This window comes from Abramis brama (genome assembly GCF_963993115.1).
Source record: "Abramis brama genome assembly, chromosome: 7".
NCBI lineage: Eukaryota > Metazoa > Chordata > Actinopteri > Cypriniformes > Leuciscidae > Abramis > Abramis brama.
Window position 1 is genome coordinate 16,408,269 of NC_139969.1, and position 17,381 is coordinate 16,425,649.

The 17,381-nt window shown below is 36.1% G+C and overlaps 1 protein-coding gene across 1 annotated transcript; it reads right to left on the reverse strand.

The window, feature by feature from the left end:
• Positions 1-1,982: 1,982 nt before the first annotated feature.
• Positions 1,983-17,153, reverse strand: cop1 (COP1 E3 ubiquitin ligase). The gene is made up of 20 exons (XM_084120761.1): positions 16,541-17,153; positions 14,629-14,688; positions 14,428-14,525; positions 14,192-14,256; positions 13,944-14,063; positions 13,353-13,421; positions 13,197-13,256; positions 11,761-11,852; positions 11,532-11,589; positions 11,306-11,420; positions 11,087-11,222; positions 8,916-9,059; positions 8,706-8,814; positions 6,524-6,605; positions 6,306-6,422; positions 6,100-6,217; positions 5,691-5,815; positions 4,784-4,944; positions 3,314-3,358; positions 1,983-3,123 (listed from the first exon to the last, which is right to left on the reverse strand). Exons 1-20 carry the CDS (start codon positions 16,825-16,827, stop codon positions 3,106-3,108), a joined length of 2,079 nt encoding a protein of 692 aa, XP_083976887.1. The 5' UTR covers positions 16,828-17,153; the 3' UTR covers positions 1,983-3,105.
• Positions 17,154-17,381: the final 228 nt, after the last annotated feature.

Genomic DNA, 17,381 nt, shown 5'->3' on the forward strand with positions numbered 1-17,381 from the left:
CCTTTTATCTCATAAACTGACTTTATATCTCATTAGTGACTTAATAGCCTATGTCACAATATCTCATAATCAGACTTCAAATCTCAAAATATGACTTAATAACCTGACCATCTCTCACAATTTGACTTTATGTTTTATAATGTGACTTCATATCTCACAATCAGACTTGATATCTTGTTGTAAGGTTTCTCAAAATTACATGTTTGTTTGTTTGTTTGTTTAAGTCTGGGGTAGAAACAGGCTTCCATAACTACCAGTTTTGAACACAATTAAATTGTTTATTCTCCCTTTAACATCTCAAAACACATTTATAAATATTAATTTAATTCTCATTAATAAAATAAGTTTCTACTTGACCATAGTCATTTAGTTATAATTAAAGCCAGTAGTCTTCTAGGGTTCATTTTAGACTGAGGAAATCACAGCACATTCATCAGAGCAAATTTGCTTCAACTGCCAAATTAGATAAGAGAGTGCCAGAACAGGGTAATTTTCAGGTAATACCTATTTTCAATTGGACTCAAGTCTGGGCTTTGGGCCATAACTGGATACTAATTTCCTTTTCTTGTCTTTTTTCCCCACTCCTTTGTGTTTTGGGTCATTGACCAACTAGAAAATAAATCTGGCTTTTGCAGGTGACTTAAAATATTTGAGTCTTTAATGGTAGAAAGCCTTTTTTTCTTTTCAATTCTTTAGAGCCTGATGCTGCTGCCTCCATGCCTGACAGTATAGGGGTGCCGTTATCAGGGTGCCAGGCTAAATTTGTTTGTGCCACATAGTGTTTTATCCATAGACTGTAAAAAAAAATAGGGTTTTATCCCTATGGTTTCATCACATGGCTTCTAGCAAGCTTAGTTATTAGTTTCCTTAGCCACTTTCTCAGAATAGAAGAAATTGGTTGTTCCTGTCATGCAATATCTCTTTAACTTCACTTAGAATAAATATGCATATTTTGTAATTTAAGGCAGTATTTCTATAAAATGGAATACCATACTCAAATTAAGGTCAAGTTCAGGCTCAACTAAGCAATTAAATAAATAAACATGACAAAATAAAAAAGGACGGGGGATTGAGAGTTCGCTTACATGAGGGCATCAACTAAATGCCAGTTTTGATCTTTTTTTTAACCACCTTTTAATATTTTATCATTTTATCTGACAGGATGGATGTTTTAAAGTGAGACAAACCAGCTAAGACCACAAGCATCACAGAATTTATAACATACTTTGCTAACACTTCCGTTTGTGCTGTTGCTTTGCCACCAAAGGATTATAAGATTTAAGATTATAAGATAAAAGCCACTTATAAGATTCCTTTAAGAAAAGCCAGATCCTTATTCATCCTCTAGGAAGTGACATCATCTTCCTAGAGGATGAATAAGGATCTGGCTTTTCTTAAAGGAATCTTATATAATCCTTAGAGGATGAGAAGTGATATAACATAAGAAAACCAAATAAAAATTATATACTCCCAAAACATATTTACTTTGAAACATTTAAGAAAAAAAAAAAAAAAAATTATATATATATATATATATATATATATATATATATATATATATATATATATATATATATATATATATATATATATATATATAATTTCAATATTAGAAGAATAAATGGCAACAAAAAAAGTCTATGTATACTTAATTCATTGTGATATTGCAATGAAAGAAAACAAACTAGTATGATTTAATCTTTACAGATTTTTGAGACATTAAGACATGACTGGGATATACAAATGTACTGCTTAGCAAGAACAACCCAAACCCATAACTGCAAATGCACTTATCTTCCAATCATGTCACTGCTTGTCTTCTACATAGTCAGGAAACTACTTTATAATACAGTGGAGATAGTAGGCGGTAAATTTACTCTGATGAAAATTTGTCTGCAATAGAAAGTGTTTGAAACTCGTGTTCTCTAATATTACAGTCGAAATACATTCTAACGCATAAATGCAAAGATAAACACAGTATATAACCAAAGGGGAGAAAATCATTTATTCATTCAAATGAATGTTAAAATGAGTAAATAAACAAACAGAATTACTGAGATGCAACAGAGGACTTGCGAATAAAGCTTGAAACCTAAAGGCTATTATGGGTCCAATGTTCACACAATTTCTATAAATTATTAAAATAAATAACACTTGTACAAGAAGATGAAAGAGCAGCAATGTTATGGGTGATGTTAAATAATCCCAATGAAGTATACATAGTGTCATTAAGCCTTGACGAGTTATAATTTAGTCCATGTTTGATCAGTTGTGACCATGTGGAAGAGCCCTGCGCATCATAGTGAATAAAGACAGTCAAATATTAAATCTTGAAAACTTGGAAAAACTGAGAAGAACCTCATGCAAAGGTTGTCTGAGTATATGACTTCCTGGGACTTTACGATAATTAAATAATTTCAAAATGTGGTAAATACCAAATTAAGTATATATTATGAATACCTAAAAAATACCCTTGATATAGACATCCACTTAACCAACAGAAAAGCTAAAGAAAGTCCTGTAATTTAATTTGGGGAGACCATCAGAATATGCCAAAGCTTACACATATCTTATGGATAAACAGACAGTTTATCAAAAAACAATACAAACAAGTAAATGGATACAACAGGCTCGAAAGAATCAAAGACAGCTAATTTATAGAACAAAAAGTATTTCATTGTGTTATGGTCTTGTGCTTTGGCCTTAAAACGCCTCATAGCTCTTGTTCTGGCTAGAATTACCTCTAGTAAAGGTTTAAAACCAGTTTCGCTTGAGACGGTTTCATCCCCTCCACATTAAAGATGTTCAGTTATTCACCAATAACTTGTTAATACCTTTATTCAACAATTTATTCAAAAAGGCATTCACGCTCGTCTCCCTGTCAGCACAAACAGGTCCTCACCTCAACATTTCACATACAGTGATAGTATGACGATGCAGAATGATCGAGTCTTTTACAAATATAATGCTGATAAAAACCAGTTCTGCTGGTTGTTTCCTTGGAAATGTTTGCTTCAGTTTTGTCCAGCTTTAGCATCCTTCCATCAACCAGCCAGTGAAGCAACAGTTCTTTAGTAGGCTCCGACGACTGATTCGAGTGGACATTCAGACCAGCTCAAGTACCTTCAGAAATGGGGGGAGCACAATTCATGCTTAGTATCAATTTAGAGTTTTGAGAAATGGATGCAATATTCCAAAACTGTGACTACAGATGTGACTACAAAACAGATCCTCCTGGTTTTACTAATAGAGCTCTCAGCAGTAAATATCGACCTGTATGTAGCCATTTAGCTTGTTTTTCAGTACAACTCACCTTGATTGTTCCTTGACTGTTGGCTGCAATCAACACATTTGACTCCTGAGAATCAAAACAGAGAAAGTACATTGACAGAGTGTGGCAAACATTATTTGGTTGAATCTCGGGTGGGAAGGTGGTCTGACAATGTATTTGCCTGTCTGGAATATTTGGCATAAACCATCCTGGTCATTCCAGACTCAATCTCAGTTTGCGCTTCATTATTGTTATACGTTCACAAAAAGGCCTTGACATTTTACTTCTACATAATTTATGTACGGATGAGAAAGGCAATTAATTAAGACCAAGACACTAAGCAGAAATTCAGTCTGGTCAGCACATTGGTTTTGCACACAATTATTGTGTTGTTGTTTTTTCTCTGGGAAAATGTCAAGTATAAAAGGTACGTAATACACAAGGGATCTGGAAGCAGACGTAAATGTTTACATGGGGGTTTCAGCTGATAAATCATGCACAGCATGAATCCACATTTTGCATTTTCTGAGATTTCTGAGCTGATTAGGCTTAATCAAAATTACTTGCATGTTAATTCTTTAGGAAACCACAATTCCTGTGCATTTTCAATTTTAATGGCATAGTGGCATTCAAATGAGCAAATAAAATAAATTATAAGTGAAAATAGAAATTGCTAATTTTTATGTCTACTGAGTTGTGCGAGCACACCAAATCAACTGGGAATGTGTCAGCGAATTTTGAATTTTGCTTGATAAGATGTGAAAAAAAAATATATATATATATATATATATATATGATGACCCACTTACTCTCGATGAAAGACGACAGAATAAAGAATATATGAAAAAACGGGGAAAAAAGCCCACAGAAACTGAAAGGTCTCCCATCATCTGAAATGAAGGTTCACCAATTTAATAGGGCTATAATACATCATTCAGTTTGGCCGTGTTCGGAAAACTAAAAACTAAAGCATCCTAAAGAGACATATTTTAAACATTAGTAAATATTTATAAAAAAAAAAAAAAAAAAAAAAAAATTTCATATCATTGTGACCCCGTGAAATTTGTCTACAAATTCTTAAAGAAAGCCAAGACAATTAAATCATTAAATCACAAAATGTTGTGATCGTGACATCCCTGTTTGGTCCTCCTCCTAAAGAGGAGAGCAAACATAAATCTTCTTGGTTAATAAATACAGCACTTCACATGGTAAATTAGCCATGGGCTAAAATATGACTTTATAGCAATGCCTTTTCCTGCAAACCACACTATTTAGACAGTGAAGCAGAGGAGTGTGGGTTTAATAAGCATGGATTTCTGAAAGCGGATGCACACCCACCTTCTCCCAACCCACTGCTCTATTCTACCCTGCCATTACTTGTCCTTGATGTACCAACCAGTTCAGTTCTACTGTCCCCATGTGCCCCCATGGCCCTACCAGGTCATGTTCTACTGTTGGTTCTAGAAGAGTGATTTATCATGTAAATGTGAGTGAGAGAAGACCGAATCATACCCCATCAGGTAGAGCTCGCCAGCACACAGCACTGACAAATTCATTGGTGTCGTCCTCCTTCTTGTCCTTGTCCAACACACTCTTCACAGTGTCAAACTTGAAAGTCAGCAGCGTCTTAGAGAGCCCCTTGTAGTACAAGTACAATGAGTTGTTTTCACTTCCTGTGGGGTATGAAGTGAGAGCATTATTGATAGTTTTTAAACCACATAAACATTTATTACAGTGTAAAAGTTTGTTTTATTCTCCTTTTTTTTTTAAATAATAAACTGATTTGAATGATCAGAGGAAGTTTAAATCAAACAGCATTATCACAGCTTTGATTATAAACCAACTCAACTTGTTTTGTGCCAAAAGTAAACATTTTTAAAGGAACACGCTGACTTTTTGGGACTTTGGCTTATTCACCGTATCCCCCGAGTTAGATAAGTCCATACATACCCTTTTCATCTCCGTGCGTGCCGTTACTCTGTCTGACGCACCCACCACTAGCCTAGCTTAGCACAAAGACAGGAGGTAAACAGCTCCAGCTAGTAAATCACTCCGCAGAAGTAGCAGTGCTTCGCCTTCTGAGAATATAGTTCCCAGTATGTATACTGTTAGAAGATGGCTGTCTCTCATGTGCCCTTGTTATTTGTACACGCTGTGACTATACAAATCACAACATGTAAATAGCAAAATGTTGGTGTTATTTTGTCACTTATTGGGAGCAGTATGCTAGCTGGAGCCGTTTACCTCCAGTCTTTGTGCTAAGCTAGGCTAGCGGTGGGTGCGTTCGACAGCGTTACGGCACGCACCGAGATGAAAAGGGTATGTATGGACTTATCTAACTCTGGGGGATACGGTGAATAAGCTAAAGTCCCAAAAAGTCGGCGTGTTCCTTTAACCAATTTTTCATAGTGCCACTCACCACATGCTACATAGTCTCCATTAGATGCCAGACCCACAAAGTTCTTCTCGTTGATGTGGCCTTTGAAGGAGCGCAAACAATGAGGCTTGTTCACATTCCAGAGTTTCAGCTGGCTGTCCGTTGAGCTGGGGATGTCAAAATGTAACTTTAATGTTGAATTAACTCAAAAGTTGTTTGTAATTAGTGGTGCAACAGATCAGATTTCTCATGGTATGGTTTGGATCATGGTTCTAGTTGATTTAAAGATTAGGAAATTTATAACCAATATTTTTGTAACACTGTAAACCACTACTGTTCCAAAAGCTGATGTTTTAAGTATCGTGATACAATGTACAATATAGGCAGTTACCATGACATGCATTTTCCACTGATAAAAGAAAAAGTACAAGAATTTTCAGTGTATACATACGCAGACACAATTTCTTCTCCATTGACAAACTTGGCGTAGGACACTGCTTTCCTGTGGCCTTTGAAAACCATGATGGGCTGCTTAGTGTTTCTCAGGTCATAGTAGTGCACACAGTGGTCTGGAAAGGATTTAGAATGAGCTGAAAAGTTTTACGATTATTGCGGGAAGTAAAACTTTTACTAGATCGATTCAAATGAATTATGTACCTGCACAACCAAACGCAAGGTGATATCGAGAGGATGGACTGAATTTGACACAGCATACATTGGCCTTCGCTTCAATGCTGGCTACTGAATTGTCCAGGTTGGTGGACCACAACTTGACTAGGATAAAGAGAGTGTATTCATAAGTATTTATAGAAGAATATCTCTGTAAGAATCCCAAATCAAATAACTAGATCGGAACAGTTCAGTTGCAAAAATACCTTTTGCGTCATCTGATCCCGATGCTAAGAGCTTTGGATCCATGAGGTTGAAATCGACACTCCAACACCGCTTTTCATGCTCCTGTGAAAATCAAAATCTACCTTAGATTAAGTCTAAAGGAATTGCAAATTACACATGTCATGTGTTATATTTAGGGGTGTGCCGGTTTCAGAATTGGTGATGACGGTTATGTTGTGAGTCAAATGTGACGGTTCGTAACATAACCGTCGTCGGGGGGGGTTTGCGACGTTCATCTGTTATAGGACAACTTAGTTTGAATAAAATTAATATTTGTGTAGTGTTCAATGTTGTTATCAATAGAGATACGCGGATGGGGTATTAGTTCATCCGCAACCACATCACAAAACTCATCATCCGCACCAACGTTTTTTGACCAGATTTCAAAGCCGCACCCGCTGATTGTTTTGCCGTCTATGGACGATGCAATGCTCTGCTGATGCGAGCCGCAAGAAAGCCCTTGTCTGTTCTAGAAAGGATGCAGCAGCAAAGATATTTAATGCTAATGTATGAGGCATCGGCCTACGCTGAGTTTCATTCATTTACGATGAGATGCGCTCTAGTTCAACTTCACAATGCAATGCAAGTGAACGCGGCGCATCGGAGCCTTCATGTCACGGTTATTATATTGTCTCCTATATTTGCTTTTTATTTATTAAATACATGCAATTGGTTGATGAAACATTTATTAAAATTAAGATACAATTTGTACAAAACGAAATTCGCTTTAAAGAAAGGCTTTCTACAATGCAAAACTTAATGAAGTGGTAAAAATCATGTCTGACGATTTACAGAACAAAACTTCATTAAGTGGTAAAAACCATGTCTCCCGATTGCAAATGTTCATTGCTAATGTTTATTATTGCAAATGTTTTTCATTTGTTTAATAAATCTCATAATGATGGCACATCACTATATCATAGCTTTTATTTCTATCTCAAATGATTGGCGTCAGTCAGGGGGTACTTGGCAAAGAATCAAATACAGTTGGAAACGACATAGACCATTAATAACACAGACTGTTAACAATTGTTTTTAATTAGTATTTAAACATTCTCTATGATTAAAAATGTTTGTAAAAAATATTTTAATAACACGGTTTTGGCGCTTATAGAGTTGTAATGACGGTGTTCAACTATAACCGTCGGTCTCACGGTTATATACTAACCGTCACACCCCTAGTTATATTGCATATTAAATTCAAAATTAACCCACAGCTCAATGTAAATATATTTTAGGCTGCAACAGCTAATCCAACTGATGATAAAAATAGTTTGTGCTTCTGTTTTAATAAAATAAATGTAGCACATAATGTATAGCACAGCCTACAGTACATTCATATGTATATGAATTATTTTATATCCTTTAATTTGCACATTGTTTAGAATACGTTTATGTATACATGTTTTCATAGTATAAACAGAAAATGTTTTTTGTTTTTTTTTACCTCAATAATTGAAGAAAATAATCAAATTAATCACTGATTAAAACAAATATACAAAACAAACGATTGGGGTTAGTATGATTTTTTTTTTCATGAAAGAAATTAATACTTTAAGCAAGGACAAATTAAATTGAATAAAGATCACAATAAAAGCATTTATACTGTTACAAAATATTTCTATTCTTTTGAACTTTCTATTCATCAAAGAAAAACTGTATTTTTTACCATGGTTTCCACAAAAATATTAAGCAGCACAACTGGTTTTAATTTTGATAATAATAATAAATGTTTCTTGAGCACCAAATCAGTATATTAGAATAATTTCTGAAGGATCATGTGACTAAAGATTGGCGTAATGGCAGCTGAAAATTCAGCTTTGCTATCATAGGAATTACATATTATATTAAAATAGAAGTGTTACTTTAATATTTCACAATATTACTGTTTATTTATGTATATTTAAAATCAAACAAATGCATCCTTGGTGAGCATAAGAGACTTCTTTTGAAAACATTATAAAAAAAAATATAACAGCAGACATAAATATATTAATAGTACTATTATTTTTGCAATACATGTATGTTTCTTACAACAAAATATGACATGTAGATCTGTAATAGTTTGTGAGTTAATAAGGAAAATGCAATAAATTGCTCTCCTACTGAAAGGGGTACAAGAATAATGAATGTCATCTGGTGCAGCCCTACACATAAGGGTACCTGGTAGACCTTTGACCTCTGCCCCGTGAACCCATCCCAAAGAATGACAGTCCCCTCGTAGTCACTGCTCGCCAACAGATTTTTGTGGTAGCTACTCCAGCTGATACAGCTGGAAAGAGACGAGACAGAAGAAAATGTGAAACTGTCATGCCACTGCATAATCCACCAAGAACATTCAGGCCAACCCCTGATTTCAGATACTCTTTATACCTAATTTTGGAGTTACATGTCATCTCGTTGACAGGATAATGAATGTCCACAGCATCCTGGATCACAGTGCCGTATTCAAACACTTTAATTTTCTTAGTGACACCGGCAATGGCAAAGTAATCACAGTCACGGTCAAACTCAATGCTGCAAAAGAGGGGAAAAGAGAGGAGACAGAACAAGTGTTAGCACAGCGAGTTCTTCTAACTGTGGCATGCTCATTATCTGCTCTACTTCCACTCAAACATGGACACTGAAAGAGACAAGAGCTGTAATGCATCCAAACAGCCTCTCAGCATCAAATACAAGGCTGTCTGAAAAATGTGTGTTTGATGAAAGCTGATAAGAAAGAACTCGGATAGTGTTTCCTGCAGTTAAATCTGAACAAGTACCCCATGAAATATACACTATTGTTTAAAAGTTTTATATATATAAAAATATATATATTGTGAAATATTATTACATTTTAAAATAACTTCCTATATTAATATATTTTTAAATGTAATTTATTCCATTTACTTTATTACTATTTTAATTCCTATTTATTCCTTTTGTCATTACAGTCCTCATCACATTCACAAATCATTCTAATATGCCGCTTAACATCAACATGTGCAAGTGACACTTTCTATTATCAATGATGAAAACATTTGTGCAGCTCAATATTTTTGTGGAAACAAAGATACATTTTTTTCAGGATTTTTTGATGAAAAGAACTGATCAAAAGTGCATTTAGTCAAAATAATTTCTTTCCCCCAAAAAAATAGCCTGAATCTTGTTCTCAGACAATGTCCTAGCTGGTAGCTCAAAACAACAAGCATACAGCGAGATCTGTAGCCCCGTTTATTTGTTTTCGTTTTGTTTTTAATGAATCTGTCAAAGCAATTTATAAATAAGCCAAACAAATCAGCCTACCTGGCTCACTCACTCAATTTAACAGCCGTAGTAGTTTTGAATTAACATCTGATTCACCATTAAACCACAAGCTAGGCTATTCATTTCAACTATAAATAAGCTGAGAACTGTCAAGGTGTTATGTTGTACTTAAGGTTTAGAAGACTGTAATTAATGACTGATTAATGAGAATCATTAGGATGGAGATCATGAGAAATTATATATTATAAAAACAAACAAACAAATGAGACAAAAACAAAAGAAAAAAATGGATATACATTAAAGCACACCTCGAAATAGGCCACAATTCCAACTTTTGGAAAATAGATTGTCTTCAAAATGCTCATAGTCAGTCTCTGTGATGTTATTCAGTAATACAATACTACCCTCTGCTGGTTACTTCAGAAAAGGAACCGAACAAAGATTAAAGGGTTAGTTCACCCAAAAATGAAAATTCTGTCAGTAATTACTCACCCTCATGTTGTTCCAACCCCGTAAGACCTTCGTTCATCTTCGGAACATAAATTAAGATATTTTTGATTAAATCTGAGAGCTGATCATTCCTCCATAGGCTTCTAAGTGATTGAAACTTGCTGACCCAGAAAAGTTATTAAAGAGATTGTTAATATAGTCCAAGTGACTACAGTGGGTCAATCTTAAATTTATCAAGCGACGAGAATACTTTTTGTGCGCAAAAACAAACAAAAATAACGACTTTATTCCACTATTCATTTCCTTCTCTCTGGGCCTCGAGCTGGTTCACGTAGTGTTTTTGCGCAGCGCGTCTGTGTTACACGTCACCACGCATCACACACATGACAAGCGTCGACCAATAGTGAGCCTACATGGTGACGTGCAACACAGACGCGCTACGCTTAAACACTACGTGAAAAGATTTGAGGCCCAGAGAGAAGGAAATGAGTAGTAGAATAAAGTCGTTATTTTTGTTTGTTTTTGCGCACAAAAAGTATTCTCGTCGCTTGATAAACTTAAGATTGAGCCACTGTAGTCACTTGGACTATATTAACAATCTCTTTAATAACTTTTCTGGGTCAGCAAGTTTCAATCACTTAGAAGCCTATGGAGGAGTGAGACAACTCTCAGATTTAATCAAAAATATCTTAATTTATGTTCCGAAGATGAACGAAGGTCTTACGGGGTTGGAACAACATGAGGGTGAGTAATTACTGACAGAATTTTTATTTTTTGGGTGAACTAACCCTTTAAAGTCCAACAATGTGTGGTCTTAACCCGCTTCAATTAAGTATTTGCAACCTTACCTGGACACAATACTGGAGCCATTATAGAGGTCACTAGCGTAGGAGAGGGTGGCCAGAGGCCTCACAGAGTTGTAACGGGTAAATTTTGATAGACACTCCATGAAATCATCCAGCTGGTTAACAGTCCTGCTGTCATCTATTACCAAGAAAAGCGATTGTGTAATAACAGTATTACTTTTTTTTTTAATAAACAGTATATATTGGTTTGAATCAACCAACCCGTTATGCGAGACATCCTATTGGAGAAATAACACTGCTCTAGATCCTCAAAGTGTGCCGTCAGTCTCTTCCGCCGCGACGCCAGAGTGCTGTTGTACCATGTTTGTCTTTTACCCTAAAAGTAATAACAATAAACAGTGAATATCAGCATTACTCCAAGGGATATTAACCAGATATAACAGCAGACGGGGACAATTAATGAAAAACAACAACAAAAACAAGTTACCTGCGAGCTTCCACCAAAAGGGGGCTGAATGTATTCTGGGGGGTCTATTATGCTACTGCTGTAGACAGAAACAAGATTTGAATTTTTTTAATGCAAAAATACTGTGTAAATGTCAATAATTAGGTTAGCATCTCATGTGTGTAGAAATTACATAAATTTCTTTGTGTGAAATACTTTTTAATGAGGAAAAAAATACTGCGTGCATCTGCAATATAAAACGCAGTCTTACCTGGGTGCAGGTGAGGGAGCTTCAAACTGGGGTACAGTACTGTCTAAATTGGGGTCCATGTCACTCACTGGTGAGTACATACCGCTCATTTCCTTTAAAAAAAAATCATACGCATCAGATGTACACTACTGTTCAAAAGTTGAAGGTCAGTGACATTTTCATTCAGCAAAGACACATTAAACTGATCATAAGTGACAGTATACAATTATATTACAAAAGATTTTGTATTTTAAATAAATGCTGTTGCTTTGGACTTTCTATTCATCAAAGGAATCTTAAAAACATATTGCAATTTCCACAAAATTATTCAGCAGTACAACTTTTTTTCAACATTGATCATAACAAATGTTTCCTGAACAGCAAATCAGGATATTAGAATGATTTCTGAAGATCATGCGACACTGAAGACTGGAGTAATGACTGCTGAAAATTCAGCTTTGCCGTCATAGTAATAAATTACACTTTAAAATATATTCAAATAGAAAAAAGTTATTTTAAATTGTAATGGCATTTCACTCTATTCTTGTTTTTACTGTATTTTTGATCAAATAATAAATATATAAGACTTCCTTCAAAAGCATTCAAAAAAAACTTACCAGCTCTAAACATTTGAGCAGTGGTTTATAATCGTATATATAAATATATTACTTTTCACACCCATAGATCGTTTTCTTTGTTCCGAAAAAGGGACTTAATTGCATTTTCTCCTTGGTTCGGTTCGCTTTCACAAGGCAACATTTCAAAGCATACCAAAATGTGTTTATGCAAATCACATGCGAGTAAAATTGTCCCCTTATTGGTCAGAGTTCACCTGTCACCAACAAGTAACAAGTTCACTTATTGAACTTAACAAGTTCACACACAAACACATATAAATGTAGCCTTGATTCCCACTCTGACTGATAAATTATATACATTTAATTATATTGAAATTATATATATATATATAAAAAAAAATTTAGAATGCAGTTAGAGCGGGAATCAAGGCTTCGTCGGGGCAGCATTCTTGCAATGCATGGAGAAGAGCAATTACATAGATGAAGAGGGTTTGGTTTTCAACCACAAAAACAGAATCAGACACTGATGCATTTATATAACATTTCCCATTATGAATTATGATACTGCTTGGTCCGTTGGGTCGGATTGCTTTCTCACCTCAACCAAACCGCCCCAGAATTCATTTTCAATCAGACTTGACCACCTCGTTCAGGCGGTCTCGGATCGATTGTTTTGGTACGGATCCAAGCACAATTGCCGTGTTCATGTATGCCTAAATGAACCGAACTAAGGGAGAAAAACGCACCAGGTTCCAAAACAAATGCCCCAAACGACCCAGGTGTGAAAATGTCCTTAGAAAAATACAAAACATCTCTATACTAGACCTTTAAAAAAAAAATCCTGTCTCTGACAATTCTGGGTCAACATACTAAACTGACCTCAACTCGTTTGATATCCTCTTCCAAAAAGTTCAGTTCTTTTTGTAACTGCTCCAGTTGCTGTTGAAGTAAAGACAGGGAGACTTTATGAGTTAATGACCTCATAGCTGTCAACTCTGCATTATTCAATATTTTAAAAATAGATGGAGGCTAAACCTCTCTTTTATTTCTTCTGGCTTCTTTCAGGAATTCCATTAAGATCTGGCGCTGAGCAGCTTGTGATTCCTGTGAACAGAGATCAGTGAAAGATCAGCAACAGACGAGCAATTGGTCTTTATGAGTCACACAGCGGGGGGTGGGAGGGGGGTTGTGTTCCTTTATAAGACAAATTATTATGGTGTATCACGATAATCAGCAACGCTTCCAGGCTCTTCACACAAGCAGCTTTAAGCATTATATAATGCTTGTTAATGCTGATTAAGTTTTAATAAAAAGTTTATATAAATTGATCACATTTAACCTTTGACATTGATCAGACTTACTAACTGCAGGTTTTGACCAATGTACATTCCTTCACAAGAACTCAGTATGTGCCATGCTGCGGTGGTAAAATAGTGGTTTGTGGTTTATTTGGCCTTATATTTGTCACAGCAGTTACACTTTGGAATTTAAAAACAGTGGTTTGTAACATTAGGGCTTGAGTGAACATAATTTCTGTCAAATTTGGGTTCCCAAATTCCCAGGGTGTCTGAAGAACCCAGAAGTGATGCATCAAGCAACAGTAATATTATCTGTAAGTATACCAACCGCCTCCAGTTGTTTCTTTTTTTGCAACAGGTACTCTAATATGTAGTTGACATTGGCTAAATCCATATTCTCTTGATCTGCACCAAGGACGTCTTGGAAAACCTGCCATTTGGTTCCATTCTATAAACAGCATATGAAACGAACAATAAGGCATAATTTTTTTGTGCTACAAATTATCTGCAAAAGCCAATAAAATTTGTTTAAGAAGTTTCCACTCATTATACAAATGGTGAGCTTGGTGCACATACAGGATGATCTCGTTTCAGACGCTTCTCTTCAGATCTCTGTTTTTGTTTCAGGATCAGTTCATTCACTGTAAAACAATTAGAGAATCAGATCATCTTCCAAGCAATTCTCAGACTGAAAAAAAAATATCAACCAAATGTCTTATTTGATATAGAAATATACACTTTATGCGGTAACAATAAGGTTTGAGGACATCAAGTATGCAAAAAACAACTGACATGCATTAGCATACACATACCTAAGAAGTTGGGGTAAAGTTGATCCACATTGTCAATGATATAATTGCATTTTGGGCATCTGTTGCTGTCCTCCAAACTCTGGCGTATACATTTATAACTGAATAGAAATGAAGACATGATTATTTGATCAAAATCTATAAAATGGTCTGGATTCTGGAAAATACAATAAATGATCAGTTTAGAGAACAAGTGCTTCTCACCAGAAACTGTGGCCACACTTTGTCATGTGAGCTTCCTCTATCATCTCAAAACATATAGGGCTGTTGAGAAAAAAACAAAGAATCATGACACATGCAAGGCTTGCTTCCCTTTTCTAACACATCAACACAAAGCTGAGACTTGACTGTTGTTTTGAATTATACAGGAGAGTTTAAAAGTATTGAGACCACTATTCAAAATTATTTTCAATCTTTACACATCACAAATTATATTATCAGCATAATTTTGATTGAAAGGTTAAAGCATAAAAATAATTTGAACACACACACACACACACACACACACACCGCGTCAAGTCAAAATTATTTTGAGTTTGTCAGATATACAAGTTAATCATTAAACTTGTATGACTTTCTGGGATTGTTGACAAAAAAACAAAAAACTTTCTGACAACAAATTGTCAGTTTCTAACATTATGGCCTTGGGCCTATACCATGAAGCCGGTTTAGGTGGCTAGCCAGGTATGTTTCAGTTTAGTTTGCACCAACCCTGGGTTTTAGGCACCATGAAAGTGGTCTGGCTTTTAGCAGTGTTCATCGCCATAGTAACTTACGCTCCACGGCTAACCTGGTCCAGGGCTGGTTATGTTCCAGGTAAGAGGTTGCAAACCGAACTTGGACCAATCAGCTGTGAGCAAAGTGACATGTCTGATGCGATAAAGTCACTCCACCTGTTTCTACTCCAAATTAAAGGTCACTACATAGCAAATGATTTTTAAAGACAAAATCATCTGGCTTTTAGTAACACTTATTTATAATAATAATTTTGTATGATTTAGATATTATGTAATTATTCATCGATCACACATGCAATTTTAGTTTATCAATTATTTTTTACACACAGTTTAAAGGAATAAATATATAAAAGTAATATAAATACGCTTTAGAATCAATAGATTAAGCTATAAAATGACTACATGTGAGCTTAAAAGTTCAATTCTCTCTATACATATATCTGTATAAACTAACTTGACAACTTTTACTTGCACTGATATACAGTAGCGAGACTTTTTCTTTTAGTTGTCCTCTTTCATAGACAGCCATTTTCTTCTTGTTGTGTAAATTTGTTTAAATTCTTAATATTTTAATACTTTTATGTAATAAGTGAATTGCGCTGCTTCTCTCGCGAGAAATTAATCGCAGTTTCACTCTTTCTCAGCATGTGATTGGCTGTTCGCTACTGATGTCATACCTAAACTCCTAAACTCAGGATCAAAGCCTGAGTTGACAGAGAAAGTTGATGATCAGCATCATAGTACTACCAACAAAGCCTGGTTGGATTGGTTTGGTTTTGTCAACTCGAAACTAATCCTGCAACCTTGAGTTTGTTCAACTACTATCATGGTACAGGCCCCTGGTTTCACAGGATTAGGTATTAGTTCAATTAGGGCGTTTAAGTAACTTTAGCTATTAAATATTACTAAAATATTAAGTATTACTAGTGTGCATCTTGAGACAAAACAATGGCAATGACATATTTTAAGATATGCCAGTGCAATTTGCTTTCAGTTAAAACAGCTCAAGCATGCACTTTAGTCTGAGACTAGGCTTAAGCCTTGTCTGTGAAACCGGGGGTGTGTGTAATATCTGATTTTGTACTCAACACACACACACAAAAAAGAAAATCATACAGGTCCGAAACAACATGGTGGTAACGTTACGTAGTACACTTTTACATATTCCTTCATGGGGGAACTATCCCCTTTAACACCATGTTGACAATTATCAATTAGCTTTATCCTTTAAATGAAATGATTAAGTGCGGAGTAAATCACAGGATTTGCCACATACACCTGCAATTAAGCCCGCGTGTGGGAAATTGTTCAAAACAAACAAAGTGAAGACGTTAACTTACTTCATTATCAAGTGGATTTAGACCTCTGCAGGGACTTACCATACAAAATCGTTACTCTTGTCCTCATAGGGATTGATCAGACCGTTGTACAGGGGTCTTTTCCTGCTTGAAGAGGCCAGTCGAGCACTCTGTCCCTCGGCTACCGAGCCCAAAGTCCGCGAGGACACCCCGTTACCCGAGTTGGTACCGTTCTGAGAGCCGCTGCCCCCGCTGTTCGCTCCACCGGCTCCACTGCCACTGCTGCTGCTCATTCCCCCAGAGCTCGTCCCGGGGACGGACCCCGCTGCACCTCCGGACTGCTGCTGCTGCTGCCGAGTGCTTGACATGATTGAAGCCGCTCGTGCACGTCGGAAGGCCAGAGCTGAAGCTAAAGCTGCGGGGCTTCACCGCATCCGGGCGGCTGTGGGAGGTACGCTAACAGGCTAAAGCGTCACAGATGAGAGAAAATAGCCAGAAACTTCCAGCAAGCGCACTGCTAGCACTGAACGGCGCTTATTTGAGCACAGATGAGACGGTTCTTCAGCATGCAAGTTTGTATTGGGTCAGCTCGATGCTAATGTGGATATGCAGCTCCACAGAGACTTGTTGACAACTCTGAGAGCTTTAGAAATTTCAATCCACTGTCTTGCAGGATGTTCACGCGAGAACTTCCCCGAATGAAACGTTCGTATGATTCGGAGTTCAGTGGCACCTACTGGCTTGGAGAAACACTGCAGGTATCAATCAAAAAATCCATCCAAACTTCAATGATGGTTCTCAAATTCTTACTGTCAACTACCTAACCGTCAAATCAAATCATTCAAAACAGTCATCACCGTCGTTCTTATAAAGCAACGTATGTTGTTAAAAACAGATGGTCTATAATGTTTAAGGTAGGCCT

Coding starts and splice junctions, on each gene's coding strand:
- cop1 (XM_084120761.1), bottom strand. CDS start 16,827: ATGTCAAGCACTCGGCAGCAGCAGCAGCAGTCCGGAGGTGCAGCGGGG. Junction 11,853..13,196: donor AGGATATCAAACGAGTTGAG/GTCAGTTTAGTA, acceptor TTTTTTTTAAAG/GAAATGAGCGGTATGTACTC. Junction 11,421..11,531: donor CTTTTGGTGGAAGCTCGCAG/GTAACTTGTTTT, acceptor TATTACTTTTAG/GGTAAAAGACAAACATGGTA.